Source organism: Pristiophorus japonicus, chromosome 19 (assembly GCF_044704955.1).
Source record: "Pristiophorus japonicus isolate sPriJap1 chromosome 19, sPriJap1.hap1, whole genome shotgun sequence".
NCBI classification, from domain to species: Eukaryota; Metazoa; Chordata; class Chondrichthyes; family Pristiophoridae; genus Pristiophorus; species Pristiophorus japonicus.
In genome coordinates, this window is record NC_091995.1 from 94,278,578 (window position 1) to 94,304,039 (window position 25,462).

Genomic DNA, 25,462 nt, shown 5'->3' on the forward strand with positions numbered 1-25,462 from the left:
AATATTAGACGAGATAAATATAGTGAGAGAGGAATTATTAAGGGGCTTAGCAGCTTTGAAAGAGGATCAATCCCCAGGCCCAGATGAAATGTATCCCAGGCTGTTAAGAGAAGTGAAAGAGGAAATAGCAGAGGCTCTGACCATCATTTTCCAGTCCTCTCTGGCTACAGGTGCAGTGCCAAAGGACTGCTAACGTTGTACCTCTGTTCAAAAAGGGAGAAAGGGATAGACCGAGTAATTACAGGCCAGTTAGCCTAATCCCAGTGATGGGGAAATTATTGAAAAAAGTCCTGAGGGACAGGATAAATCTTCATTTGGAAAGATACGAATTAATCAAGGACAGTCAGCATGGATTTGTCAAGGCAAATGTCGTGTCTGACTAACTTGATTGAATTTTTCGAGGAGGTAACCAGGAGGGTTGATGAGGGTAGTGCGTATGATGTAGTGTATATGGATTATAGCAAAGCTTTTGATAAGGTCCAACATGGCAGACTGGTGAGCATCTTTGGAATTCTCTGCCCCAGAGGGCTGTGGATGCTGAATCTCTGAATATATTCAAGGCGGAGATCGATAGATTTTTGGAGTCCAGGGGAATCAAGGGATATGGAGATCGGGCGGGAAAGTAGAGTTGAGGCAGAAGATCAGCCGTGATCTTATTGAATGACGGAGCAGTCTCGAGGGACCATATGGCCAGCTCCTGCTCCTATTTCTTATGTTCTTATGGCTCACCCCACCCCCTCCGCCAGTCTGTACCCTCTGTTTAAGGTGGTGTCAGCAGCAATGTTCCCGCTAATTTTTTGGGGGTGCACAGTCCCTTTAAGGGGCGCCGTTGCCCGTTCAAAATTTCGCGCACGCATGAATATCTCACATTTGAGAAAAGCCCGGGCGGGGGGGGGGGGGGGTGGCGGCTGAACGGCTTAGCGGGAACAATGGACAATGGTCGGCAGCAGGCAGTACCCTCACCTGCAAGTCAGCGGGTTTGTGGGTTCGAGTCCTGCTCCGGTGACTTGCGCGCGCGAGATGCCACGCGCAGAAAGTTCAGGGCGAGCGGCGAGAGGTTGCTCACGATCGGACACCCGAGCGCGCGGTACATAAGCAATGAAAAGATTTCCAACCTTTTGTGTTTTCATTATGTGACAGAAGTGTTCTGGTTGCCCTGTCTCATGAAGATTCACCGTATGGTCGACACCAGTACAGCCTGTGGCCGTCACTGCTGTAAGGCCAGCGTTGGCGGTGTACCACGGCAAGGTACAGCGCGAGCTGGTGCAGGAGGGCGACGGCAGCAAAGAGTGACGTCATCAAGGTCCAGGTCGGTGATTGGAGCGCGGGGCAGGTACAGCAGGAGCGGCGAGGTCGGGGCGAAGGAGCGGCGAGAAACTGTAGAGGGACGTGATCGGGGCCCGGGAGAGGCAAAGGTTCGGGGCCCAGAGTAGGTGTGGGCCCAGGGGCAGCACGGGCCCAGCCCACACTGTGCGATATGTGAGCGCACTGGGTCCGTGCAGCAGAGCTGGTCTCCAGTCGTCCTGGTCAACCCTTGCCACTGGACCAAGACCTCGCTCTGTCAAGCCCCGTGTGGTGGCTGGTGTGCAACGGTCACCCCACGTTAAAAAAATCCACACACAGGCATCTTCCACCCTTCAGGATGTAGTTCGGGATCTGGAATATTAGGCCCTTCATTGAAACACCTGTGAACTCATCCCTTTTTGGCGTGGAAGCAAGTCATCCTGGAAACAAGGGACCGCCTATGATGATGAAATAAGCAAACACACAGCGGGCTGCAAATGCAACTGTTTATTAAGTTCCACGACAGGGAAGTAAAGACATTTGACCAAACGCGTCATATTCTACACCCCCTGTACCTCGACTGTCTCAATTTAAAGAATCTAACATCGGAATACGGACACATTGCTAACAAGCACGTCACTTATTGGGCCAGTTTTGTTGCGGACTGCAGACACCAGGACATTGCAGGTTAACAGTTACCAGGATATCGGCAATCCAACTGTGAAATATTTACAGGAGAGGACAATGTGACCAACAGAGCAGTTCAGTGGAGAAACCAGTCTGGTTTTATTCTTACAGCCCAGATTTAGAAATCTGGAAAAAGGTAAAATAGATCCCAATAGTTTTATTTTTTAATATCAAAGACCCTTTCCTTCCTGTTAGTTTTTAAAAATTAATTCCTGGGCTGTGGGCGTCGCTGTCAAGGCCGGCATTTATTGCCCATCTCTAATTGCCCTTTGAGAAGGTGGTGGTGAGCCGCCTTCTTGAATGCAGCCAGGTGGCCTGGCCATTTCACAGGGGCAGTTAAGGGTCAATCACACAGGCTACGTGGCGTCACATACCGGCCAGACCGGGCAAGGGCAGCAGATTTCCTTCCCCGGAAGGACATCAGTGAACCAGATGGGTTTTTTTCCCCCCGACAATCCGGTAGTTTCACGGTCACCATTACCGAGACCGGTGGGGGAGAAATTGCGTCATTCGCGCCTCCCGTTGGGGCGGTAGCTGGCCCCGCGCCTTCTCGCCTGGGGCGCGGGGCCAGCTACCGCCTCGCGCGAAATTCCACGGGAGTTAGCGGAGGTGCAAACCGGTAACGCCCTCCCCCCTCCCCACCCTCCGCCCCGTTTTCGCCCCCTGGAGCGAGACTTGGGTAGCGGCCAGTGAGTGACGCGGCGGGCGATGTTGGCGGGGGTCGCGAACCGGCCGGCCCTCCGCTCGCCGTGGTTGGCGGGGGGGGGGGGGGGGGGGGAGGAGGAATTAAAGGGGAGGTTCGCCGGGCGCGCAATTTAAAAAAATCTCCTACGGCCGACTTGCGGGTCTTGCGGAACTCGCGGGGTCCGTGCGGCCGGGCTGTTGCCACGACAACCCCGCTCCCCCAGTGGTGAAGTGGTGGGCCCTCCCTCCATTGCAGCGTGCCCTCCCCTTTAAGAGAAGGGGAGAGTTCCTGTGCTCGCGCCAGCGTTGGTAAATTCCCGCGGCGAGCGCCCTAATCCCACCCCCGACAGGAAGTGGAGCGCGTGACACTGCATTCCACTTCCACTCGGGGGGGGGGAGCGGTGGTGATGGTAAGCCCAATTTCGCTGTCGGAGCAGGACTACCCCACCTGGCACAGCAAGTCCAGCCTCGGTTACCCCCCCCCCTCACCCCCAGCACCACCAAACGGGGCGATACCGAATTTCGGAGCCTCATGGCTTTTTATTCCAGCTTTATTTAAATTCTACAGCTGCCAGTGGTGGGACTTGAGCTCACGTCTGCCGATCCTTGCTCCCCCTGGAGCTCTGCATCACCGGTCCAGTAACGTTACCACTGTGCCACCATGCCATGGTATCTGCTGCAGGCCCAGCGGGCAGAGCCAGACGGTTGTGGGTTTGTAATCCCACTCCGGAGCCTCGATCGCAAAAATCTGGGCTGACATTCCCTAGTGCTGTACTCCCAGCTAACATCACTAATATAAAATAGACGATCTGCTCATTTATCACGTTACATTTTGTGGGATCTTGCTCAGTGCAAATTGACTGATTCCTGGGATGGGGGGGGATTGTCCTATGAGGAGAGCTTGAGCAGACTAGGCCTAAATTCCCTAGAGTTTAGAAGAATGAGAGGTGATCTCATTGAAACATACAACATTCTGACAGGGCTTGACAGGGTAGATGCAGGGAGGATGTTTCCCCCCGGGCTGGGGAGTCTAGAACCAGGGGTCACAGTCTCAGGTTAAGGGGTCGACCATTTAGGACTGAGATGAGGAGAAATTTCTTCACTCGGAGGGTGGTGAATCTTTGGAATTCTCTGCCCCAGAGGGCTGTGGAGGCTCAGTCTTTGAGTATATTCAAGACAGAGATCGATAGGTTTTTGGATATTAAGGGAATCGAGGGATATGGGGACAGTGCAGGAAAGTGGAGTTGAGCTCGAAGATCAGCCATGATCTTATTGAATGGCGGAGCAGGCTCGAGGGGCCGAATGGCCGACTCCTGCTCCTATTCCTTATGTTCTTAAAGGGACCCTGCAGACCCTGTTGAGCCTTAATTCCTCATCTAACATGCTTTTTTGTGTGTGCATTTATTTTACCCTTCAAGGAGTTTTCTTCAGTTATATCCATGCCTGTCAATCTCGAGTTGGGGCCCACCATTGAGAAGGTCACCACTCCCCCTCTCCGTGGGTTATTTACAGTTCTGTCACAGCGTTTCAGTCCAACTCCAGGTCCGAGTCCGAGTGCAGCGAGATCTGCTCCGCCAGTTGCTGCACCGTCTCGTCCAATGGCGTGAGGTTCCCATCGTGGTCTATTGCCATTGGTTGGAAAATCTGTTCCCTGTCAGCGAGTAGAAAGAAAGTGCATTAGGATCGTGGGGACAGGAGGAGGCCATTCAGCCCCTCCGGCCTGTCTCGCCATTCAATTAGATCATGGCTGATCGGTATCTTAACTCCATCTGCCCGCCTGGGTTCTGTAACCCTTACCCAACAATAACCTAGCCAGCTCAGGTTTTGAGATTTTCAATTGAATCCCCAGTCTTAACAGCTTTTTGGGGGGACAGCGTTCCAGATTCCCACTGCCCTTTGTGTGAAGAAGTGCTTCCTGACATCACCCCTGAACGGCCGAGCTATAATTTTAAGGTGACGCCCCCCCTCCCCACCAGAGTGGTCGGGAATTAGAGGAGAGGGTCAGGAATGGGATAATGGGGTCAGGAGTGGGATAATGGGGTCAGGAATTGGATAATGGGTCAGGAATGGGAGGGAGGGGTCAAGAATGTGATAATGTGGTCAGGAATGGGATAATGGAGTCAGGAATGGGATAATGGGGTCAGGAATGGGACAATGGGGTCAGGAATTGGATAATGGGTCAGGAATGGGATAATGGGGTCAGGAATGAGATAATGGAGTCAGGAATTGGATAATGGGGTCAGGAATTGGATAATGGGGTCAGGAATGAGAGGGAGGGGTCAAGAATGGGATAATGGAGTCAGGAATGGGATAATGGAGTCAGGAATTGGATAATGGGGTCAGGAATTGGATAATGGGGTCAGGAATGGGAGGAACAGGTCGGGAATGGAAGGAACAGGTCGGGAATGGGAGGGAGGGGTCGGGAATGGGAGGGACAGGTCAGGAATGGGATAATGGGGTCAGGAATGGGAGGAGCAGGGTCGGGAATGGGAGGGAGGGGTCAGGAATGGGAATGGGGTGTAAGGAGCGGGACAGGGAGACGCGCTGTATCCGATCCCCGCCTGGTGATGTTTCGCGCCCACACGCTGCTCCTGAACGTACCTGGACAGCTTGCTGAACATGCTAACCAGTTTCATGGCCTCATATTCCTTCTGCTCATCCGTCATCCCCTCCATAGGGTCCGGGAGTTTCTCTTCAACGCGGCCCGTCACGGGGTTAATGCTGTGGGGGGAGGGAGGGGGGAGGGGGAGGAGGAGGTTAATGATCTGCATTTAAAGGGACAGGCACGTCGCGAGCGGCCCCTCCCACACCCCTCCCCAGCCCCCACCGCCGTGCGGTTCTCGTGTACCGTCGCGCGCCGCCAACCCCCCCCCCTCCCCCCCCCCCCTGCTCTGCTTACTTGGGCTTCGCCTCCTTGTACTCCTCCGTGTCCGAGTCCTCCTCCTCCGAGTATTTCCCGGATCCTCGCCCGCCTCCCAGGAGCCCGCGGGCCGCCAGCAGCCCGGCAGCGTTGCCGTATCCGGTGTACTTCACAAAGCGGGACACTGCGGGGGGAGAGCGGGCAGGGTGAGCGTCCTGACGGGGGGGGGGGGGGGGGTGGGAGGGGGACATTGGGGGGAGGGTCAGGGGAGGGGAGGGGGAGGGGCAGGGTGAGCGTCCTGAGGGGGAGGGGAGAGGAAGTGTATCAAGAGAGGGGGGAAGGGGAGGGGGAGAGGGGGCAGGGTGAGTGCCCGGGGGGGGGCGGGGGGGTGGAGGGGGAGGGGGAAAGTGGGGGGGGGGGGAAGGCTGGGGAAGGGGAGGGGAGGGGCAGGGTGAGCGTCCTGACGGGGGGGGGCAGGGAGGGGGAGGGGGACAGTGGGGGGAGGGGCAGGGGAGGGGGGAAGGGGCAGGGTGAGCGTCCTGAGGGGGGGGGGGAGGGGAGGAGGAGTGTACCGAGGGGGGGGGGGGGAAGGGGCAGGGGGGAGGGGGAGAGCGGGTGGGGAAGCGTACCGCGAGAGGGGAGGGGTTGAGGGGGAGGCCTGCAGGGGGAGAATATCGAGGGGTGGGGGGGGAGGTAGAAAGAGCGGCAGGGGGAGAGAGAGAGAGGGGGAGTGGGCAACGTGAATGGTAGAGATGGAGGGGGGAAGGGGAAAGAGGGAGAGGGAGGGGGAAAGAGAGAGATAGGGAGGGGGCGAGAGAGGGAGAGAGAAAGGGATAGAGAGGAGGAGACAGGGGGAGAGAGAGTGAAAGGGGAGAGTGAAAGAGGCGGAGGAGAGGAGAGAGAGAGAAGAGGGGGAGAGAGAGAGACTTTGACCCCTCCCCTCCCCGCCATCGCCATGGTTACTCACCGTTCTCCTTGCACAGCACGAAGAGGAACTCAGCAGCGCAGTGCTTGACGTCAGTGTTGATGTGGGTCATCAGACGCACCAACTTGTTTCGCAGGGCCTCGCCCACCTCCGGCCGGTTGGTCACATCGCGCAGTGGGGGCAGGACCTGCGGGGGGGGTGGGGGGGGAATTAAAATCAGGCTGCAGCCTCCACTCACACCTGCCCCCCTCCGTCCTTGCTCATCCAAAACTTGCCTGCCCCGTGTCCTAACTCGCACCGAGTCCCGCTCACCCATCACCCCCTGTGCCCCGTGTCCTAACTCGCATCCAGTCCCGCTCACCCATCACCCCCTGTGCTCACTGCCCTGTGTCCTAACTCGCACCCAGTCCCGCTCACCCATCACCCCCTGTGCTCACTGCCCCGTGTCCTAACTCGCACCGGGTCCCGCTCACCCATCACCCCCTGTGCTCACTGCCCTGTGTCCTAACTCGCACCCAGTCCCGCTCACCCATCACCCCCTGTGCTCGCTGCCCCGTGTCCTAACTCGCACCGGGTCCCGCTCACCCATCACCCCCTGTGCTCGCTGCCCCCGTGTCCTAACTCGCACCGGGTCCCGCTCACCCATCACCCCCTGTGCTCGCTGCCCCGTGTCCTAACTCGCACCTGGTCCCGCTCACCCATCACCCCCTGTGCTCACTGCCCTGTGTCCTAACTCGCACCCAGTCCCGCTCACCCATCACCCCCTGTGCTCGCTGCCCCGTGTCCTAACTCGCACCCAGTCCCGCTCACCCATCACCCATCACCCCCTGTGCTCACTGCCCCGTGTCCTAACTCGCACCGGGTCCCGCTCACCCATCACCCCCTGTACTCGCTGCCCCGTGTCCTAACTTGCACCCAGTCCCGCTCACCCATCACCCCCTATGCTCACTGCCCCGTGTCCTAACTCGCACCCAGTCCCGCTCACCCATCATCCCTGTGCTCGCTGCCCCGTGTCCTAACTCGCACCAAGTCCCGCTCACCCATCACCCCCTGTGCTCACTGCCCCGTGTCCTAACTCGCACCGAGTCCCGCTCACCCATCACCCCCTGTGCTCGCTGACCTACATTGGCTCCCGGTTAAGCAACGCCTCGAATTCAAAAGTCTAATTCTTGTATACAAATCCCTCCATGGCCCTCGCCCCTCCCTATCTCTGTAATCTCCTCCAGCCCCACAACCCCCCGAGATGTCTGCGCTCCTCTAATTCTGCCCTCCTGAGCATCCCTGATTATAATCGCTCCACTATCGGTGGCTGTGCCTTCTGTTGCCTGGGCCCCAAGCTCTGGAACTCCCTCCCTAAACCTCTCTGCCTCTGTCGCCTTCTTTGGAATGCTCCTTAAAACCTACCTCTTTGATCAAGCGTTTGGTCACCTGTAATGTATTTGCTTCATGGGTTCGTTGCTTAAGAAACCATAGCATAGCCTGGAATCCTTGGCTGCCCCAGGTCCGTACTGAGTGTGTCGTCATCATAGGCAGTCCCTCGAAATCGAGGAAGACTTGCTTCCACTCTAAAAGTGAGTTCTCAGGTGACTGAACAGTCCAATACAGGAAGCACAGTCCCTGTCACAGGTGGGACAGACAGTGGTTGAGGGAAGGGGAGGGTGGGACTGGTTTGCCGTGCACTCCTTCTGCTGCCTGCGCTTGGTTTCTGCATGCTCTCGGCGACGAGACTCGAGGTGCTCAGCGCCCTCCCGGATGCACTTCCTCCACTTAGGGCGGTCTTTGGCCAGGGACTCCCAGGTGTACGGACCCGGGAAGGCATCGCAAAAGCCGGTTTTCAGCGTACAATGCGCATGCACTGAACACCAGCTTTTCCGATCTGTCAAACTCCGGCTTGACAGATCCTCCACATCTCATCAGCCGGGACATTCGCACGGGCAATATTGCGGTATTTACCCATATCTTGCCCAGCAATTGTCCTGAAAACTCTTGCACCTGATAAAAGCAGGTGCATAGCCTACTGTTACAGGCTTAAGAGTTTTGAAACACACAAAAACATAATAAAATATAATTTTAGAAACACATTTTAATGTTAACAATGCCACCTACTCAGATAAGTTTATTTTAAACCATGATTTAAAAAACTTTTTTAGAAAATCAGAAAAATATATATATTTTTAATAAGGCATAAATAACTTTAATTTAAATTAATATTAAGTATTTTTTCTATTTTTTATTAGTGTTTTGGGTGTTTGGGGGGGTTTTCTCATTTATAATAATTGGAACTCCAACTTTTTCACTCTATCGCTCCGCGGGACGCAGCCGACTAGGATTTCAAGGCCATTGCTATTAAAAACTAGTTGGTTTATTAGCAAAAGGTTTAACAATCACACTGCACATTACCAGTTCATCCACCAGGCTCACAACCAACTGCCCCATCGTGGATCCCCCTGAACCCAACTGGCCGGGGTTTTATTGAGTCTTGTGAACATCACGTGACTGGCTAAGCCACTCCCAACTCAACAGCTCGACAAACCCGTGAGCATGCTCACTTGTGCGTGTATTACAGTCACCTGTCCTAATAACTCCTCGCATGGCTTGGTCGTCAAATTGTGGTTTGATAATCGCTCCTGCGACGAATCCTGGGACGTTTCACTAGCTTAGGGGGCGCCGTATAAACGCAAGTTGTGGTTGTGAAACGTTTTGCCAGCCGCTCTTACCCTCGCACGCAGGAATTTGCGCGTCTCCCGGTGATACCGCGAGCTTTCCGTCAGCAGGCTGAGAACCGGAGTCAGCGATTCCCTCAGCTTCAGACCCTGAGGGGAGAAGTTAGAAGACGCATTATCCAGCGGGCCCCGAGATCTACCCGTTAGCGGCCCCAGTGGGGGGGGGGGGGGGGAGGGGAGGGGGTCACAGGTCACCTGCAAAGTGGGCGGAGTCACAGGGCCCTGCCCCCTCTACCTAAGCTCACGTTCCAGAATTGCTCTGTTACCATCGCGTGCCTGTATCTCTCCGCCAATGCCCTCCATTTTCTTCCTTCTCTCTCCTCCGTCTCTTCCCCCTCCCACCTCACTCAATAAAAGGCCCTGTGACACTCACTCTGTTAAGGGCAAGTTGTCATAGAATCAGAGAACGGTTACAGCACAGAAGGAGCCATTCGGCCCGTCGAGCCCGTGACGACTCTCAGCCAGTCCCACTCCCCCCGCCCTTTCCCCGTAACCCTGCAATTTTTTTTTCTTCAGACACTTATCCAACTCCCTTTTGAAAGCCACGATTGAGTCTGCCTCCAGCACCCTCTCAGGCAGCGCACTCCAGATCCTAACCACTCACTGCGTAAAAACGTTTTCCCTCATGTCGCCTTTGGTTCTTCTGCCAATCGCCTGAAATCTGTGTCCCCTGGTTCCCGACCCTTCCACCAATGGGAACAGTTTCTCTCTCTCTCTACTCTGTCCGGACCCCTCATGGTTTTGAACACCTCGATCAAATCCCCTCTCAACCTTCTCTGCTCCAAGGAGAACAACCCCAGCTTCTCCAGTCTCCCCACGGAACTGAAGTCCCTCATCCCTGGAACCATCTTTTCTGCACCCTCTCTAAGGTCCTCATCCCTCAATTTAATCTGCGGGGGTCACACTTCTTCCTTCTTAGGCAGTTCCTCGGAGTCGAGGAAGACTTGCTTCCACACTAAAGGTGACTGAAGACTCCAATGCAGGACCTACAGTCTCTGTCACAGGTGGGGCAGGCGGTGGTTGGAGGAACGGGAGGTTAGGGTGCCTGGATTACCACGTGCTCCTTCCACTGTTGGTGCTTGGCTTCAGCTTGCTCTCGGTGAAGGGAACACTTCAACAGTGTTCCACTGCAATCAAAAATAAGCTCTATTGCAGATACACTAAGTTGGGTGGCAGTGTGAGCTGCGAGGAGGATGCTGTGAGGCTGCAGAGCGACTTGGATAGGTTAGGTGAGTGGGCAAATGCATGGCAGATGAAGTATAATGTGGATAAATGTGAGGTTATCCACTTTGGTGGTAAAAACAGAGAGACAGACTATTATCTGAATGGTGACAGATTAGGAAAAGGGGAGGTGCAAAGAGACCTGGGTGTCATGGTACATCAGTCATTGAAGGTTGGCATGCAGGTGCAGCAGGCGGTTAAGAAAGCAAATGGCATGTTGGCCTTCATAGCAAGGGGATTTGAGTACAGGGGCAGGGAGGTGTTGCTACAGTTGTACAGGGCATTGGTGAGGCCACACCTGGAGTATTGTGTACAGTTTTGGTCTCCTAACCTGAGGAAGGACATTCTTGCTATTGAGGGAGTGCAGCGAAGGTTCACCAGACTGATTCCCGGGATGGCGGGACTGACCTATCAAGAAAGACTGGATCAACTGGGCTTGTATTCACTGGAGTTCAGAAGAATGAGAGGGGACCTCATAGAAACATTTAAAATTCTGACGGGGTTAGACAGGTTAGATGCAGGAAGAATGTTCCCAATGTTGGGGAAGTCCAGAACCAGGGGTCACAGTCTAAGGATAAGGGGTAAGCCATTTAGGACCGAGATGCGGAGGAACTTCTTCACCCAGAGAGTGGTGAACCTGTGGAATTCTCTACCACAGAAAGTTGTTGAGGCCAATTCACTAAATATATTCAAAAAGGAGTTAGATGAGGTCCTTACTGCTAGGGGGATCAAGGGGTATGGCGAGAAAGCAGGAATGGGGTACTGAAGTTGAATGTTCAGCCATGAACTCATTGAATGGCGGTGCAGGCTAGAAGGGCCGAATGGCCTACTCCTGCACCTATTTTCTATGTTTCTATGTTTCTATAGGACAGAGAATTCTTGTTTTACTCATTCATTCATTCCTGGGATGTGGGCGTCGCTGGCCAAGGCCGGCATTTATTGCCCATCCCTAATTGCCCCTTGAGAAGGTGGTGGTGAGCTGCCTTCTTGAACCGCTGCAGTCCGTGTGGTGAAGGTGCTCCCACAGTGCTGTTAGGGAGGGAGTTCCAGGATTGTGACCCAGCGACGGTGAAGGAACGGCCGATATATTTCCCAGTTGGGATGGTGTGTGACTGGGAGGGGCAGAATGTGGAGGTGGTGGTCCTGCAAGTCATGCAACATAATGAGTGGCTCCCATAATGGAGGGAAAGCATTCAGTGGCCAGTTCTTGTTGCATTCGAACAAACCGGGCAGCAGAAACCCCATTGATCCATACAGCTCACGATAATTGGATCATCGCGGCCAGATATTCCCCACTCCCCGTTGGGATTTGATAATCTTACTCCTTGGACTGAATCATAGAATCACAGAAATTTACAGCACAGGAGGAGGCCATTTCGGCCCATCGTGTCCACTCTGGCCGACCAAGAGTTACCCAGCCTACTCCCACTTTCCAGCTCTCGGTCCGTAGCCCTGCAGATTACGGCACTTCAGGTGCACATCCAAGTACTTTTTAAATGTGGTGAAGGTTTGTGCCTCTACCACCCTTTCAGGCAGTGAGTTCCAGACCCCCACCTCCCTCTGGGTGAAAACATTTTCCCTCAAATCCCCTCTAAACCTCCCCCCAATTACTTTAAATCTATGCCCCCTGGTTGTTGACCCCTCTGCTAAAGGAAATAGGTCCTTCCTATCCACTCTATCTAGGCCCCTCATAATTTTATACACCTCAATCAGGTCTCCCCTCAGCCTCCTCTGTTCCAAAGAAAACAAACCCCAGCCTATCCAATCTTTCTTCAGTGACCTCTGCCCTTTGACCTTTCCCTGTTCCTTACCCTGTCCAACCTCTTGTCCATGAAGTCCAGCAGAATCTCCACCGTGTCCATGTTCATTCCCATGTACTCCGCGGAGCCCGGATTAACCTTCGGAACGAGGAGCACATCCAAGCATGTCAGAGGCAGGTTGACCAAGAGGTTGACAGCGTGGCTGAGGAGAGGGGTTGATAGGGGTGTTGGTCAGTACAGAAGCTCAAGACCCAATTATATAACCAGATGCCCACGCCGCCCACCCAACCTCACTATCAGACAGTTTACCAGAAGCTAGGGGGGGAATGTACATATGAACATAACAACATAAGAAATAGGAGCAGGAGTAGGCCATACGGCCCCTCGAGCCTGCTCCGCCATTTAATACGATCATGACTGATCCGATCATGGACTCGGGTCCACTTCCCCGCCCGCTCCCCATAACCCCTTATTCCCTTATCGGTTAAGAAACTGTCTATTCGGTCTTAAATATATTCAATGTCCCAGCTTCCACAGCTCTCTGAGGCAGAGAATTCCACAGATTTACAACCCTCTGAGAAGAAATTCCTCCTCATCTCAGTTTTAAATGGGTGGCCCCTTATTCTAAGATCATGCCCCCTAGTTCTAGTCTCCCCCTTGAGTGGAAATATCCTCTCTGCAACCACCTTGTCGAGCCCCCTCATAATCTTATACGTTTCGATAAGATCACCTCTCAATCTTCTGAATTCCAATGAGTAGAGGCCCAACCTACTCAACCTTTCCTCATAAGTCAACTCCCTCATCTCCGGAATCAACCGAGTGACCCTTCTCTGAACTGCCTCCAAAGCAAGTATATCCTTTCGTAAATATGGAAACCAAAACTGAATGCGGTATTCCAGCTGTGGCCTCACCAATACCCTGTATAACTGTAGCAAGACTTCCCTGCTTTTATACTCCATCCCCTTTGCAATAAAGCCCAAGATTCCATTGACCTTCCTGATCACTTGCTGTACCTGCATACTATCCTTTTGTGTTTCATACACAAGTACCCCCAGGTCCTGCTGTACTGCGGCACTTTGAAATGTTCTCCATTTAAACAATAACTTGCTCTTTGATTTTTTCTGCCAAAGTGCATGACCTCACACTTTCCAACATCATACTCCATCTGCCAAATTTTTGCCCACTCACTTAGCCTGTCTATGTCCTTTTGCAGATTTTTTGTGTCCTCCTCACACATTGCTTTTCTTCCCATCTTTGTATCGTCAGCAAACTTGGCTACTTTACACTCAGTCCCTTCTTCCAAGTCGTTAATATAGATTGTAAATAGTTGGGATCCCAGCACTGATCCCTGCGGCACCCCACTAGTTACTGGTTGCCAACCCGAGAATGAACCATTTATCCCGACTCTCTGTTTTCTGTTAGTTAGCCAATCCTCTATCCATGCTAATATATTATCCCCAACCCCGTGAACTTTTATCTTGTGCAGTAACCTTTTATGTGGCACCTTGTCAAATGCCTTCTGGAAATCCAAATGCACCACATCCACTGGTTCCCCTTTATCCACCCTGTTCATTACATCCTCAAAAAATTCCAGCAAATTTGTCAAACATGACTTCCCCTTCATAAATCCATGCTGACTCTGCCTGACCGAATTTTGCTGATCCAAATGTCCTGCTACTGCTTCTTTAATAATGGACTCCCAACATTTTCCCAACCACAGATGTTAGGCTAACTGGTCTATAGTTTACTGCTTTTCGTCGACCTCCTTTTTAAATAGGGGCATTACATTTGCAGTTTTTCAATCTTCTGGGACCTCCCCAGAATCCAGGGAATTTTGGTAAATTACACTATCCCTGCCGCTATTTCTCTTAAGCAGTGTGAGCTGTGAGGAGGATGCTAAAAGGCTGCAGGTTGACTTGGACAGGTTAGGTAAGTGGGCAAATGCATGGCAGATGCAGTATCATGTAGATAAATGTGAGGTTATCCACTTTGGTGGCAAAAACAGGAAGGCAGAATATTATCTGAATGGCGGCAGATTAGGAAAAGGGGAGGTGCAACGAGACCTGGGTGTCATGGTACATCAGTCATTGAAAGTTGGCATGCAGGTACAGCAGGCGGTGAAGAAGGCAAATGGTATGTTGGCCTTCATAGCGAGGGGATTTGAGTCTAGGAGCAGGGAGGTCTTACTGCAGTTGTACAGGGCCTTGGTGAGACCTCACCTGGAATATTGTGTTCAGTTTTGGTCTCCTAATCTGAGGAAGGACATTCTTGCTATTGAGGGAGTGCAGTGAAGGCTCACCAGACTAATTCCCGGGATGGCAGGACTGACATATGAGGAGAGACTGGATCGACTAGACTTATATTCACTGGAATTTAGAAGAATGAGAGGGGATCTCATAGAAATATATAAAATTCTGACGGGATTGGACAGGTTAGATGCAGGAAGAATGTTCCCGATGTTGGGGAAGTCCAGAATCAGGGGTCACAGTCTAAGGATAAGGGGTAAGCCATTTAGGACCAAGATGAGGAGAAACTTCTTCACTCAGAGAATTGTGAACCTGTGGAATTCTCTACCATAGAAAGTTGTTGAGACCAGTTTGTTAGATATATTCAAAAGGGAGCTAGCTGTGGCCCTTATGGCTAAAGGGATCAAGGGGTATGGAGAGAAAGCAGGAATGGGGTACTGAAGTTGCATGATCAGCCATGATCATATTGAATGGTGGTGCAGGCTCGAAGGGCCGAATGGCCTGCTCCTGCATCTAATTTCTATGTTTCTAATACCCTAGGATACAAGCCATCAGGTCCAGGTAAGTTGTGAGGAGGATGCAAAGAGGCTTCACGGGGATATAGACAGGCTAAGTGAGTGGGCAAGAACATGGGAAATGGAATATAATGTGGAGAAATGTGAAGTTATCCACTTTGGTCGGAAAATAGAAAAGCAGAGTATTCTTTAAATGGTGAGAGATTGGGACATGTTGGTGTTCAGGGGGACCTGGGTGACCTTGTACACCAATCACTGAAAGTTAACCTGCAGGTACAGCAAGTGATTAAAGCAAATGGTATGTTGGCCTTTATTACAGGAGGATTTGAGTATAAGAGTAAAGACGTCTTACTGCAATTATTCAGGGCCCTGGTGAGACCACACCTGGAGTATTGTGCACCGTTCTGGTCTCCTTACCTAAGGAGGGATATACTTGCCACAGAGAGAGTGCAACAAAGGTTCACCAGACTGATTCCTGGGATGGGGGGGATTGTCCTATGAGGAGAGATTGAGCAGACTAGGCCGATATTCTCTAGAGTTTAGAAGAATAAGAGGTAATCTCATTGAAACATACAACATTCTTACAGGGCTGTATGGGAGCATGTATTTCTGACATGCTTTGCTTTCGACGCAGGCTGAAGAGGACACATGCTGAGTTAATGGTTGATCATCATAGGCAGTCCCTCGAATCGAGGATGACTTGCTTCCACGCCAAAAAGGGATGAGTTCACAGGTGTTTCAATGAAGGACTTAATATTCCAGATCCCGAACTACATCCCGAAGGGTGGAAGATGCCCGTGCATGGATTTTTTTAATGTGTGGTGGCCGTTGAACACCAGCCACTTCACGGGGCTTGACAGAGTGAGGTATTGGTTGAGTGGCGAGGGTTAACCAAGACGACTGGAGATCAGCTCTGCTGCACAGACCTAGTGCGCTCACATATCGCACAGTGTGGGCTGGGCCATGCTGCCCCTGGGGCCTGGCCCCGAACTCACGCCTCTCCTGGGCCCCGATCACAGGTTGAAGCAGCTTCCCGACTGAAGGTTGGATCAAAGCAGAGGATGTCACACAAAAACAGGACGCCAGACGATATGGAGCCTTCAAACATGTCAACCTGATCACCTGGTCTGTGTACAGTAACTCATGAAGCTGTTTGATGTGATTTTAGGGCATTGGTCGTTTAGGCCACATCATCTGTGTGTTAATTATTTACATGTACCATTGATATTATGACTTTGTGTAAGAGTGAGGAGAGACATTCGTTTGAAAACACTTGCGATTGGAAGGTGCGTGTCTCACACATCAGTTCGAGGGGTGAGTATTCTTTCAGTTCTCTTAACTTGAAGGGATCTCCAGTTAGTAACGGGAGGATCAGGGAATATTCCAGATGAGGTCCGGTCATTTCCTAATGAGTGGATTGAGTGTAAAGGCGGACGGTACGGGAGAGGGCAGGAAACGGTGACTGGAGGATGGAGAGAGACACAGAGCCCCTTAGTGCAGAGAGTCCGGTTAAAAAAGATTAAAGTGTCAGGGTTAAGAAGTGATAAAAAGAGAAAAGTGTTCCAGTGTCGAATGCTGGGGATTTAAAAGTTAGGAGAAGAGGCTGAGGCGAGAGAGAGAGGGAAATCTCGGAACTGAGAGAGCAACAAACAGCAGTGAGTAAAGTAGAGAATTGGCGATTTCAGGCACTCGGGGCAGCCAGGATCAGCATCAGAGGGGTCACACGGTTCTGTGAGCTATCGAGGGTGCAATATGGCCAAAGGAGACTTCAACGGCCTGGAATAAAGTGCCATCAACTTTAATCGTGCAAACCAGGGGAATGCCTGCAGCAGCAGAGTAGAATCGGTTGTGGGGGTATGCAACACTGTGATCCAGAGAAAGCGCCTCTGTCTGATGGCCCAGGGAACCTTGTGGGGTAAGAAAACACAAGTCAAGCACAGGATATGGTTACGGTAGGTGTAGAGGAGGGTCAGTGGGTATGGGTGGTTCCTGAACCTATTAAGGAGACTTCACATGTCAAGGGTACATGGATCATTAGTTGGGAGGGCACCCAGAAGTAGAGGAGGCAGTTTCACAGTTAATGAAATTCACCGGGTGGCCGAAATTAAAATGTGATGTAGCTGCACATATATAGCTATGTTTAACTTGTGCATAGCAAGATCCACCCAGCCATCCCCACCTTCTCCCCGTATCCCCAAACCCAATCTACCCACCTTCTCCCCATAACCCCAAACTCAATCTACCCACCTTCTCCCCATAACCCCAAACCCAATCTACCCACCTTCTCCCCATAACCCCAACGCCACCTACTCCCATATACACAACCCTATCTTCACACCATATCCCCAAACCAATGTATCCATCTTCATGCCATATGTCGACTGTAGCTTAGTGGGAAGCACACTTGCCTTTGAGTTAGAAGGTTGTGGGGTCAAGTCTCCACTCCACAGGCAATTGAGCTCCTCAATCAGGTCTCCCCTCAGCCGCCTCTGTTCCAAATAAAACAGACCCAGCCTATCCAATCTTTCCTCACAGCCAAAATTCTCAAAGATGGGAAGAATGACAAATTCCCCAGGGGAGATTGGGATCGGCCCAACAGAGCAATCGATAAATTGAGTTCCTCTGGGCATCAGGAAATTGTGTTAGGGAAATTGATGGGATTGAAGGCCGATAAATCCCCGGAGCCTAATAGGTTGCATCCCAGAGTACTTAACGAAGTGGCCCTAGAAATAGTGGATACAATAGTGATCATTTTCCAACAGTCTATCGACTCTGGATCAGTTCCTATGGACTGGAGGGTAGCTAATGTAACGCCACTTTTTAAAAAAGGAGGGAGAGAGAAAACAGGTAATTATACACTGGTTAGCCCGACATCAGTGGTGGGGAAAATGTTGGAAAATTATTAAAGATGTAATAGCAGCGCATTTGGAAAGCAGTGACAGGATCGGTCCAAGTCATCATGGATTTATGAAAGGGAAATCATGCTTGACAAATCTTCTAGAATTTTTTGAAGATGTAACTAGCAGAGTGGACAAGGGAGAACCAGTGGATGTGGTGTATTTGGACTTTCAAATGGCTTTTGACAAGGTCCCACACAAGAGATTAGTGTGCAAAATTAAAGCACATGGTATTGGGGCTATTGTATTGATGTGGTAGAGACCTGGATGGCAGACAGGAAGCAGAGAGTCGGAATAAACGGGTCCTTTTCAGAATGGCAGGCAGTGACCAATGGGATGCCGCAGGGTTCAGTGCTGGGACCCCAACTATTTACAATATACATCAATGATTTAGATGAAGGAAATTAATGTAATATTTCCAAGTTTGCAGATGTCACTAAGTTGGGTGGTGGTGTGAGCTGTGAGGAGGACGCTAAGAGACTGCAGGGTGACTTGGACAGGTTAGGTGAGTGGGCAAATGCATGGCAGATGCAGTATAATGTGAATAAATGTGAGGTTATCCACTTTGGTGGCAAAAACAGGAAGACAGAATGTTATCTGAATGGTGACAGATTAGGAAAAGGGGAGTTGCAACGAGACCTGTGTGTCATGGTACATCAGTCATTGAAGTTTGGCATGCAGGTACAGCAAGCGGTGAAGAAGGCAAATGGTACGTTGGCCTTTATAGCGAGGGGATTTGAGTATAGGAGCAGGGAGATCTTACTGCAATTGTAAAGGGCCTTGGTGAGGCCACACCTTGAATATTGTGTACAGTTTTGGTCTCCTAATCTGAGGAAGGACATTCTTGCTATTGAGGGAGTGCAGCGAAGGTTCACCAGACTGATTCCTGGGATGGCAGGACTGACATATGAGGAGAGACTGGATTGACTAGGCTTATATTCACTGGAATTTAGAAGAATGAGAGGGGATCTCATAGAAATATATAAAATTCTGACGGGATTGGACAGGTTAGATGCAGGAAGAATGTTCCCGATGTTGGGGAAGTCCAGAACCAGGGGTCACAGTCTAAGGATAAGGGGTAAGCCATTTAAGACTGAGATGAAGAGAAACTTCTTCACTCAGAGAGTGGTGAACCTGTGGAATTCTCTACCACAGAAAGTTGTTGAGGCCAGTTTGTTAGATGTATTCAAAAGGGAGTTAGATGTGGCCCTTACGGCTAAAGGGATCAAGGGGTATGGAGAGAAAGCAGGAATAGGGTACTGTGGTTGAATGATCAGCCATGATCTTATTGAATGGTGGTGCAGGCTCGAAGGGCCAAATGGCCTACTCCTGCACCTATTTTCTATGTTTCTATGATCCGGATGGGAACCGCATTTGTTTGGAAACAAGCGATGTAACTCCAGCGCGGATTAATGTGGCGATTGAAGCGGGAAGGCGGATAATTATTGGGATATGCGTTTATCGCTGTTATGTGTTTACCCTTTCAGGGGCGAGGACGATGGCAAGGTTTACGAGCTGGTGGCTGGGGCTGTGGGCGATGTCGGGGCTTTTGAGTTACGCGTGCACCTACGCTATGCAGCCGTGTGATATCACGAAGAGTCATCCGATACTTTGTGTTGACCTGGGACGGCCCAGCTCTGTGACATGGCACTGGTCTCAAAATGTTAAATTGGTCCAGCTGGAACTCCAAATGGGACGGATCGGAACCTGCAGCGCGGTAAATTGTCTTGTGTATAATCCGCTTGTCGGTACAACGCTACACGGGGTCTTTAACGACAAGCAAAAGGTGGCTGTAACCGTGACGTCCAACTTCATCACAGTGTTAATTGGAAGCATCACCCCAACCTGGCTGGGCACCGGCAGACTGAAACTGACAACATTCCCACAATGTTCCGAACACACTAGCGAAATATCGATCGCAGAGGTGAGTGAGGAGGGTGTAAAGCAGCCAGCTTGTCCTCTGCAGGTACCACCACAACTGGACAATGCCTGTTGAATGAGTTAAAATAACCATGCAAATGTTCCCCAGATAAGGGCTGGCAGAGAGAGAGAGACAAAGCGGAGAATGGGGGGGAATGTGGGAGAGAAAGCCTGTATTTCTGACATGCTTTGCTTTCGACGCAGGTTGGAACGGGTCAATGTTGGGTTAAAGGTTGAAGCAGCTTCCCGACTGAAGGTTGGATCAAAGCAGAGACGCCAGACGATATGGAGCCATTCAGCCCTTCCAACGTGTCAACCTGATAGCCTGAGTGCTTACAGTAATTCACAGCGAGGATCGATTGCGGCAATGAGACCCAATTTCAGGACAATGGGTGGCTGGTCATTTCGTTTCCATCGTCTGTATGTTAACTATTTGTATGCACCATTGATACAATGCAGGGAATCGAAGAGTGATTTTGTATAAACTGCTGCTGATCACCTGGTCTGTGTACAGTAACTCATAAAACCGTTTGACGAGATCTCAGGGCATTGGTCGTTTAGTCCACATCGTCTGTGTGTTCATTATTTACATGTACCATTGATACTATGACTTGGTGTAAGAGTGAGGAGAGACATTCGTTTGGAAACACTCGAGATTGGAAGGTGTGTGTCTCACAAGCAGAGAAGTGTATCTCTCAGTAGCTTTCACATGGGGTTTGTAGAAATATGAACATTTACAAACACAGATGAGACTGCACACAGGGAGGTTAAAGTAACAGTGACCTCAGTCTTTATTAAGACATTCCAGAATGAGGAACAGGCCTTAGGGGCCGGCTTATATACAGTGCTCCCAAGGAATGCTGGGATCCCTTGGGACTTCAGGGGATGCGCTCCCTGGTGGCGAAACATGGGAATGCATGCTTTACAGATACACAACATCACTCCCCCCCCATCAAAGTATAAGTGAAAACTATTTACAAGGTGAGGCGGTCGGGAGCCTTTCTTTCCCTGGTGGGCCGCCTCGGTACAAATGTCTGTTCTGGTGTGTTGGCTGTGCCCTCGCTGGGCTGGCGTGTTGTTGGCCCTGCAGGGCTTCTGGGTGAGCCTGGCCTTGCTGGGCTGTTGGGCGGGATGGGTTCGATTTCCTGGTCCGGCGTGGTGTCGTTGATCCTTTGCGTGTGTGTTGTGGGCTCGAAAAAGGTGGTGTCTGCTGTGGGTTGTTCAGGGCAGTCTGTGAACCGCAGCCTCGTTTGGTCCAGGTGCTTTCTGCAAATTTGTCCATTGTCTAGTTTGACTACAAACACCCTACTCCCTTCTTTAGCTATCACCGTGCCCGCGATTCACTTGGGACCATGTCCATAGTTTAGCACATTCACAGGGTCATTCAGATCAATTTCCCGTGACACAGTGGCGCGACCATCGTTTACATTTTGTTGCTGCTGCCTGCTCTCTACCTGATCATGCAGGTTGGGGTGAGCCAGCGAGAGTCTGGTTTTAAGTGTCCTTTTCATGAGTAGCTCAGCCGGGGGCACCCTTGTGAGCGGGTGGGGTCTCGTGCAGTAGCTGAGCAGTACTCGGGACAGGCGGGTTTGGAGTGAGCCTTCTGTGACTCGTTTGAGGCTCTGTTTGATTATTTGTACTGCCCGCTCTGCCTGCCCATTGGAGGCTGGTTTAAACGGGGCCGAGGTGACATGTTTGATCCCACTGCGGGTCATGATTTCTTTAAATTCAGCACTGGTGAAACATGGCCCGTTGTCACTGACCAGTATGTCAGGCAGGCCGTGGGTGGCAAACATGGCCCTCAGGCTTTCAATGGTGGCGGTGGCGGTGCTTCCCGACATTATTTCACATTCAATCCATTTTGAAAAAGCATCCACCACCACCAGGAATATTTTATCGAGAAACGAGCCTGCATAGTCGACATGGATCCTCGACCTTGGTCTGGAGGGCCAGGACCACAAACTTAGTGGTGCCTCTCTGGGCACGTTGCTCAACTGAGCACACACGTTGCATTGCCGTACACAAGACTCTAAGTCAGAGTCGATACCGGGCCACCACACGTGGGATCTGGCTTTCATCATTACTATACCCGGGTGTGTGCTGTGGAGATCCGAGATGAATGTCTCCCTGCCCTTTTTGGGTAGCACTACGCGGTTACCCCACAACAGGTAGTCTGCCTGAATGGACAGCTCGTCCTTTCGCCGCTGGAATGGCTTGATTAGCTCTTGCATTTCAACGGGGATGCTGGCCCAGCTCCCATGCAGTACACAGTTTTTTACTAGGGACAGCAGAGGATCTTGGCTGGTCCAAGTCCTAATCTGGCGGGCCGTGACAGGTGATTTATCATTTTCAAACGCTTCCATGACGATCAGCAAGTCTGCGGGCTGCACCACCATCAACAAGTTTGCAGGCTGCGGCATTTCCACCCCCGTGGTGGGCAATGTTAGCCGACTGAGAGCATCCGCACAGTTCTCGGTTCCTGGCCTGTGGCGGATGGTATAGTTATACACTGATAGCGCGAGTGCCCACCTTTGTATGCGGGCTGAGGCATTAGTATTTGTCCCCATGTTTTCAGCGAACAGGGATATGAGGGGCTTGTGATCTGTTTCCAGCTCAAGTTTGAGGCCAAACAGGTACTGATGCATTTTCTTTACCCCGAACACACACGCTAATGCCTCTTTCTCAATCATGCTGCAGGCCCTCTCAGCCTTAGACAAGCTCCTGGAGGCATAGGTGACAGGTTGCAACTTCCCCGCAATGTTGGCTTGTTGTAATACACACCTAACTCTGTACGACGACGCATCACATGCTAGCACAAGTCTTTTACACGGGTTATACAATACAAGCAGATGGTTGGAGCATAAAATGTTTCTGGCTTTCTCAAAAGCAATAACTTGTTTTTTTCCCCCATACCCAGTTCTCACCTTTATGCAATAACACATGTAGGGGCTCTAAGAGGGTGCTTAACCCCGGTAGGAAGTTACCAAAATAGTTGAGGAGTCCCAGGAACGACCACAGCTCCGTGACGTTCTGTGGCCTGGGCGCGTTCCTGATAGCCTCTGTCTTGGCGTCTGTGGGCCAAATGCCGTCCGCCGCGATCTTTCTCCCCAAAAACTCCACTTCTGTTGCCATGAAGATGCATTTCGACCTCTTCAGCCGCAGCCCTACGCGATCCAGTCGCTGGAGGACCTCCTCCAGGTTTTGTAGGTGCTCGACGGTGTCCCGACCCGTGACCAATATGTCATCCTGAAAAACCACTGTGCGTGGTACCGACTTGAGTAGGCACTCCATGTTTCTCTTGAAGATCGCTGCAGCCGACCGAATTCCAAACGGGCATCTGTTGTAGATGAACAGCCCCTTGTGCGTGTTGATGCAGGTAAGGCCCTTCGAAGACTCCTCCAGTTCCTGCATCATGTAGGCCGAAGTCAGGTCAAGCTTGGTGAACGTCTTGCCTCCTGCCAGCGACGCAAATAGGTCATCTGCCTTAGGTAGCGGGTATTGATCCTGCAGCAAGAAACGATTAATAGTTACTTTATAATCGCCGCAAATCCTGACCGTGCCATCACTTTTGAGTATTGGAACAATCGGGCTGGCCCACTCGCTGAATTCCACTGGGGAGATGATGCCCTCGCGTTGCAGCCTGTCCAGCTTGATTTCCACTCTCTCCCTCATCATGTGAGGTACCGCTCACGCTTTGTGGTGGATGGGTCGTGCCTCTGGGACCAAGTGGATCCGCACCTTCGCCCTGGAAAAGTTTCCAATGCCTGGCTCAAAAAGGGAAAGAAATTTGTTAAGAACCCGGGTACATGAGGCCTCATCGACATGTGATAGCACTCGGATGTCATCCCAGTTCCAGCGGATTTTGCCCAGCCAGCTCCTTCCAAGCAGTGTGGGGCCATCGCCCGGGACAATCCAGAGTGGCAGTTCGTGCACCGTGCCCTCGTAGGTGACCTTGACCATGGCGCTGCCCAGAATAAGTTCTTTGGTGTACGTTCTCAGTTTCGGATGGGGTTCAGGGCTGGTCTGAGTGCCTTGTTGCACCACAGTCTCTCAAACATCTTTTTACTCTGATGGATTGGCTAGTGCCAGTGTCCAGTTTCATGGCTACGGGTAAGCCATTCAATTTTACATTTAACATTATAGGTGGACCTTTCGTCGAAAATGTGTGCACCCCGTGTACTTCAGCATCTGCCTCCTCTCTCTGAGGCTTGAAATTGCTTTGATCCACCATGGACCGATCTTCCTCTGCCATGTGGTGGTTAGCAGGTTTTGCAGAGCTTGCAGCTTGTCTGCAAGCTCGTTGGAGGTGCCCCATTGTTCCACAGCTCTTGCAAACATACCCTTTGAAGCGGCATGAATAGGCTGAATGGAAGCCTCCACAACGCCAACATTCATCCTTTGTTGCGGTCTCTGAGTCATCTGGGTCACCTGAGGCCTGCTGACAGTTGCAGACTCGTGGTGTCTGCCTGTACATTTCTGTTCGCAAACACAGTTCCAGTTAATTTATGAACATTGCTAGCACTTGTGTGCTGAGAGATTTGTTTGGTGTTATCACTGGTGGACCATAAACGCCTGTGCTATCGCAATGGCCTTGCTGAGGGTCGGTGTCTGTACAGTCAAAAGTTTTTGTAGGATGGTCTCGTGGCCAATGCCCGATAATAAAAAAAGTCTCTGAGCATTTGCTCTAGGTAGCCATCAAACTCACATTGTCCTGCAAGTCGCCTTAGCTCAGCGACGTAGCCCACCACTTCCTGACCTTCAGATCACTGGCACGTGTAGAACCGATACCTCGCCATCAGCACGCTCTCCCTCGGGTTAAGATGCTCCTGAACCAGTGTACACAGCTCCTCATACGACTTATCTGTGGGTTTCACCGGAGCCAGAAGATTATTCATGAGGCTGTAGGTCGGTGCCCCGCAGACTGTGAGGAGGACTGCTCTCCTTTTTGCAGCGCTTCCTTCTCCGTCCAGCTTGTTGGCCGTTCGACATAGGCTTCCCAATCCTCACCCTCCGAGAACTTCTCCAGGATGCCCACAGTTTGCTGCATCTTTGCGTTGGATTCATATTCTCGTCGCCTAACACAGATGAGACGGCACACAGGGAGGTTAAAGTAACAGTGACCTCAGTCTATATTAAGACACTCCAGAGTGAGGAACAGGCCTTAGGGGCCGGCTTATATACAGTGCTCCCAAGGGATGCTGGGATCCCTTAGGCCTTCAGGGGACGCGCTCCCTGGTGGCGAAACATGGGAGTGCATGCTTTACAGATACACAACATAAATAAAGACCTGATCCTGCCATTATTACAACTGAGTGTGTGTGTGTGTGAATCCAACGTTTAAAGCAACGAAGGGAAAAGAGCAAGAAAGTTGCCCAACAGCTTGGTGACCCCGATGTGATTTTCAAAAGTTGGTTAGCTGAGTTGTTGGAAGGTGCGTTTCCCACACATCAGTTCGAGGGGTGAGTATTCTTTCAGTTGTCTTAACTTGAAGGGATCTCCAGTTAGTAACGGGAGGATCAGGGAATATTCCAGATGAGGTCCGGTCATTTCCTAATGAGTGGATTGAGTGTAAAGGCGGACGGTACGGGAGAGGGCAGGAAACGGTGACTGGAGGATGGAGAGAGACACAGAGCCCCTTAGTGCAGAGAATCCGGTTAAAAAAGATTAAAGTGTCAGGGTTAAGAAGTGATAAAAAGAGAAAAGTGTTCCAGTGTCGAATGCTGGGGATTCAAAAGTTAGG

General features: G+C 51.3%; 1 protein-coding gene across 2 annotated transcripts in view; it reads right to left on the minus strand.

The window, feature by feature from the left end:
• Positions 1-1,790: 1,790 nt before the first annotated feature.
• The window catches only part of LOC139230066 (chaperone Ric-8A-like), a 60,930-nt gene continuing 37,258 nt past the window's right edge, over positions 1,791-25,462 (minus strand). For both annotated transcript variants that reach the window (XM_070861855.1, XM_070861853.1), the window contains 6 exons: positions 12,196-12,346; positions 9,158-9,253; positions 6,483-6,627; positions 5,555-5,699; positions 5,257-5,376; positions 1,791-4,306 (listed from right to left, as the gene is read on the minus strand). In XM_070861855.1, the coding sequence (XP_070717956.1) occupies positions 4,183-4,306; positions 5,257-5,376; positions 5,555-5,699; positions 6,483-6,627; positions 9,158-9,253; positions 12,196-12,346 (781 nt within the window). In that variant the 3' untranslated portion in view covers positions 1,791-4,182. The remainder of the gene's footprint in view (positions 4,307-5,256; positions 5,377-5,554; positions 5,700-6,482; positions 6,628-9,157; positions 9,254-12,195; positions 12,347-25,462) is intronic.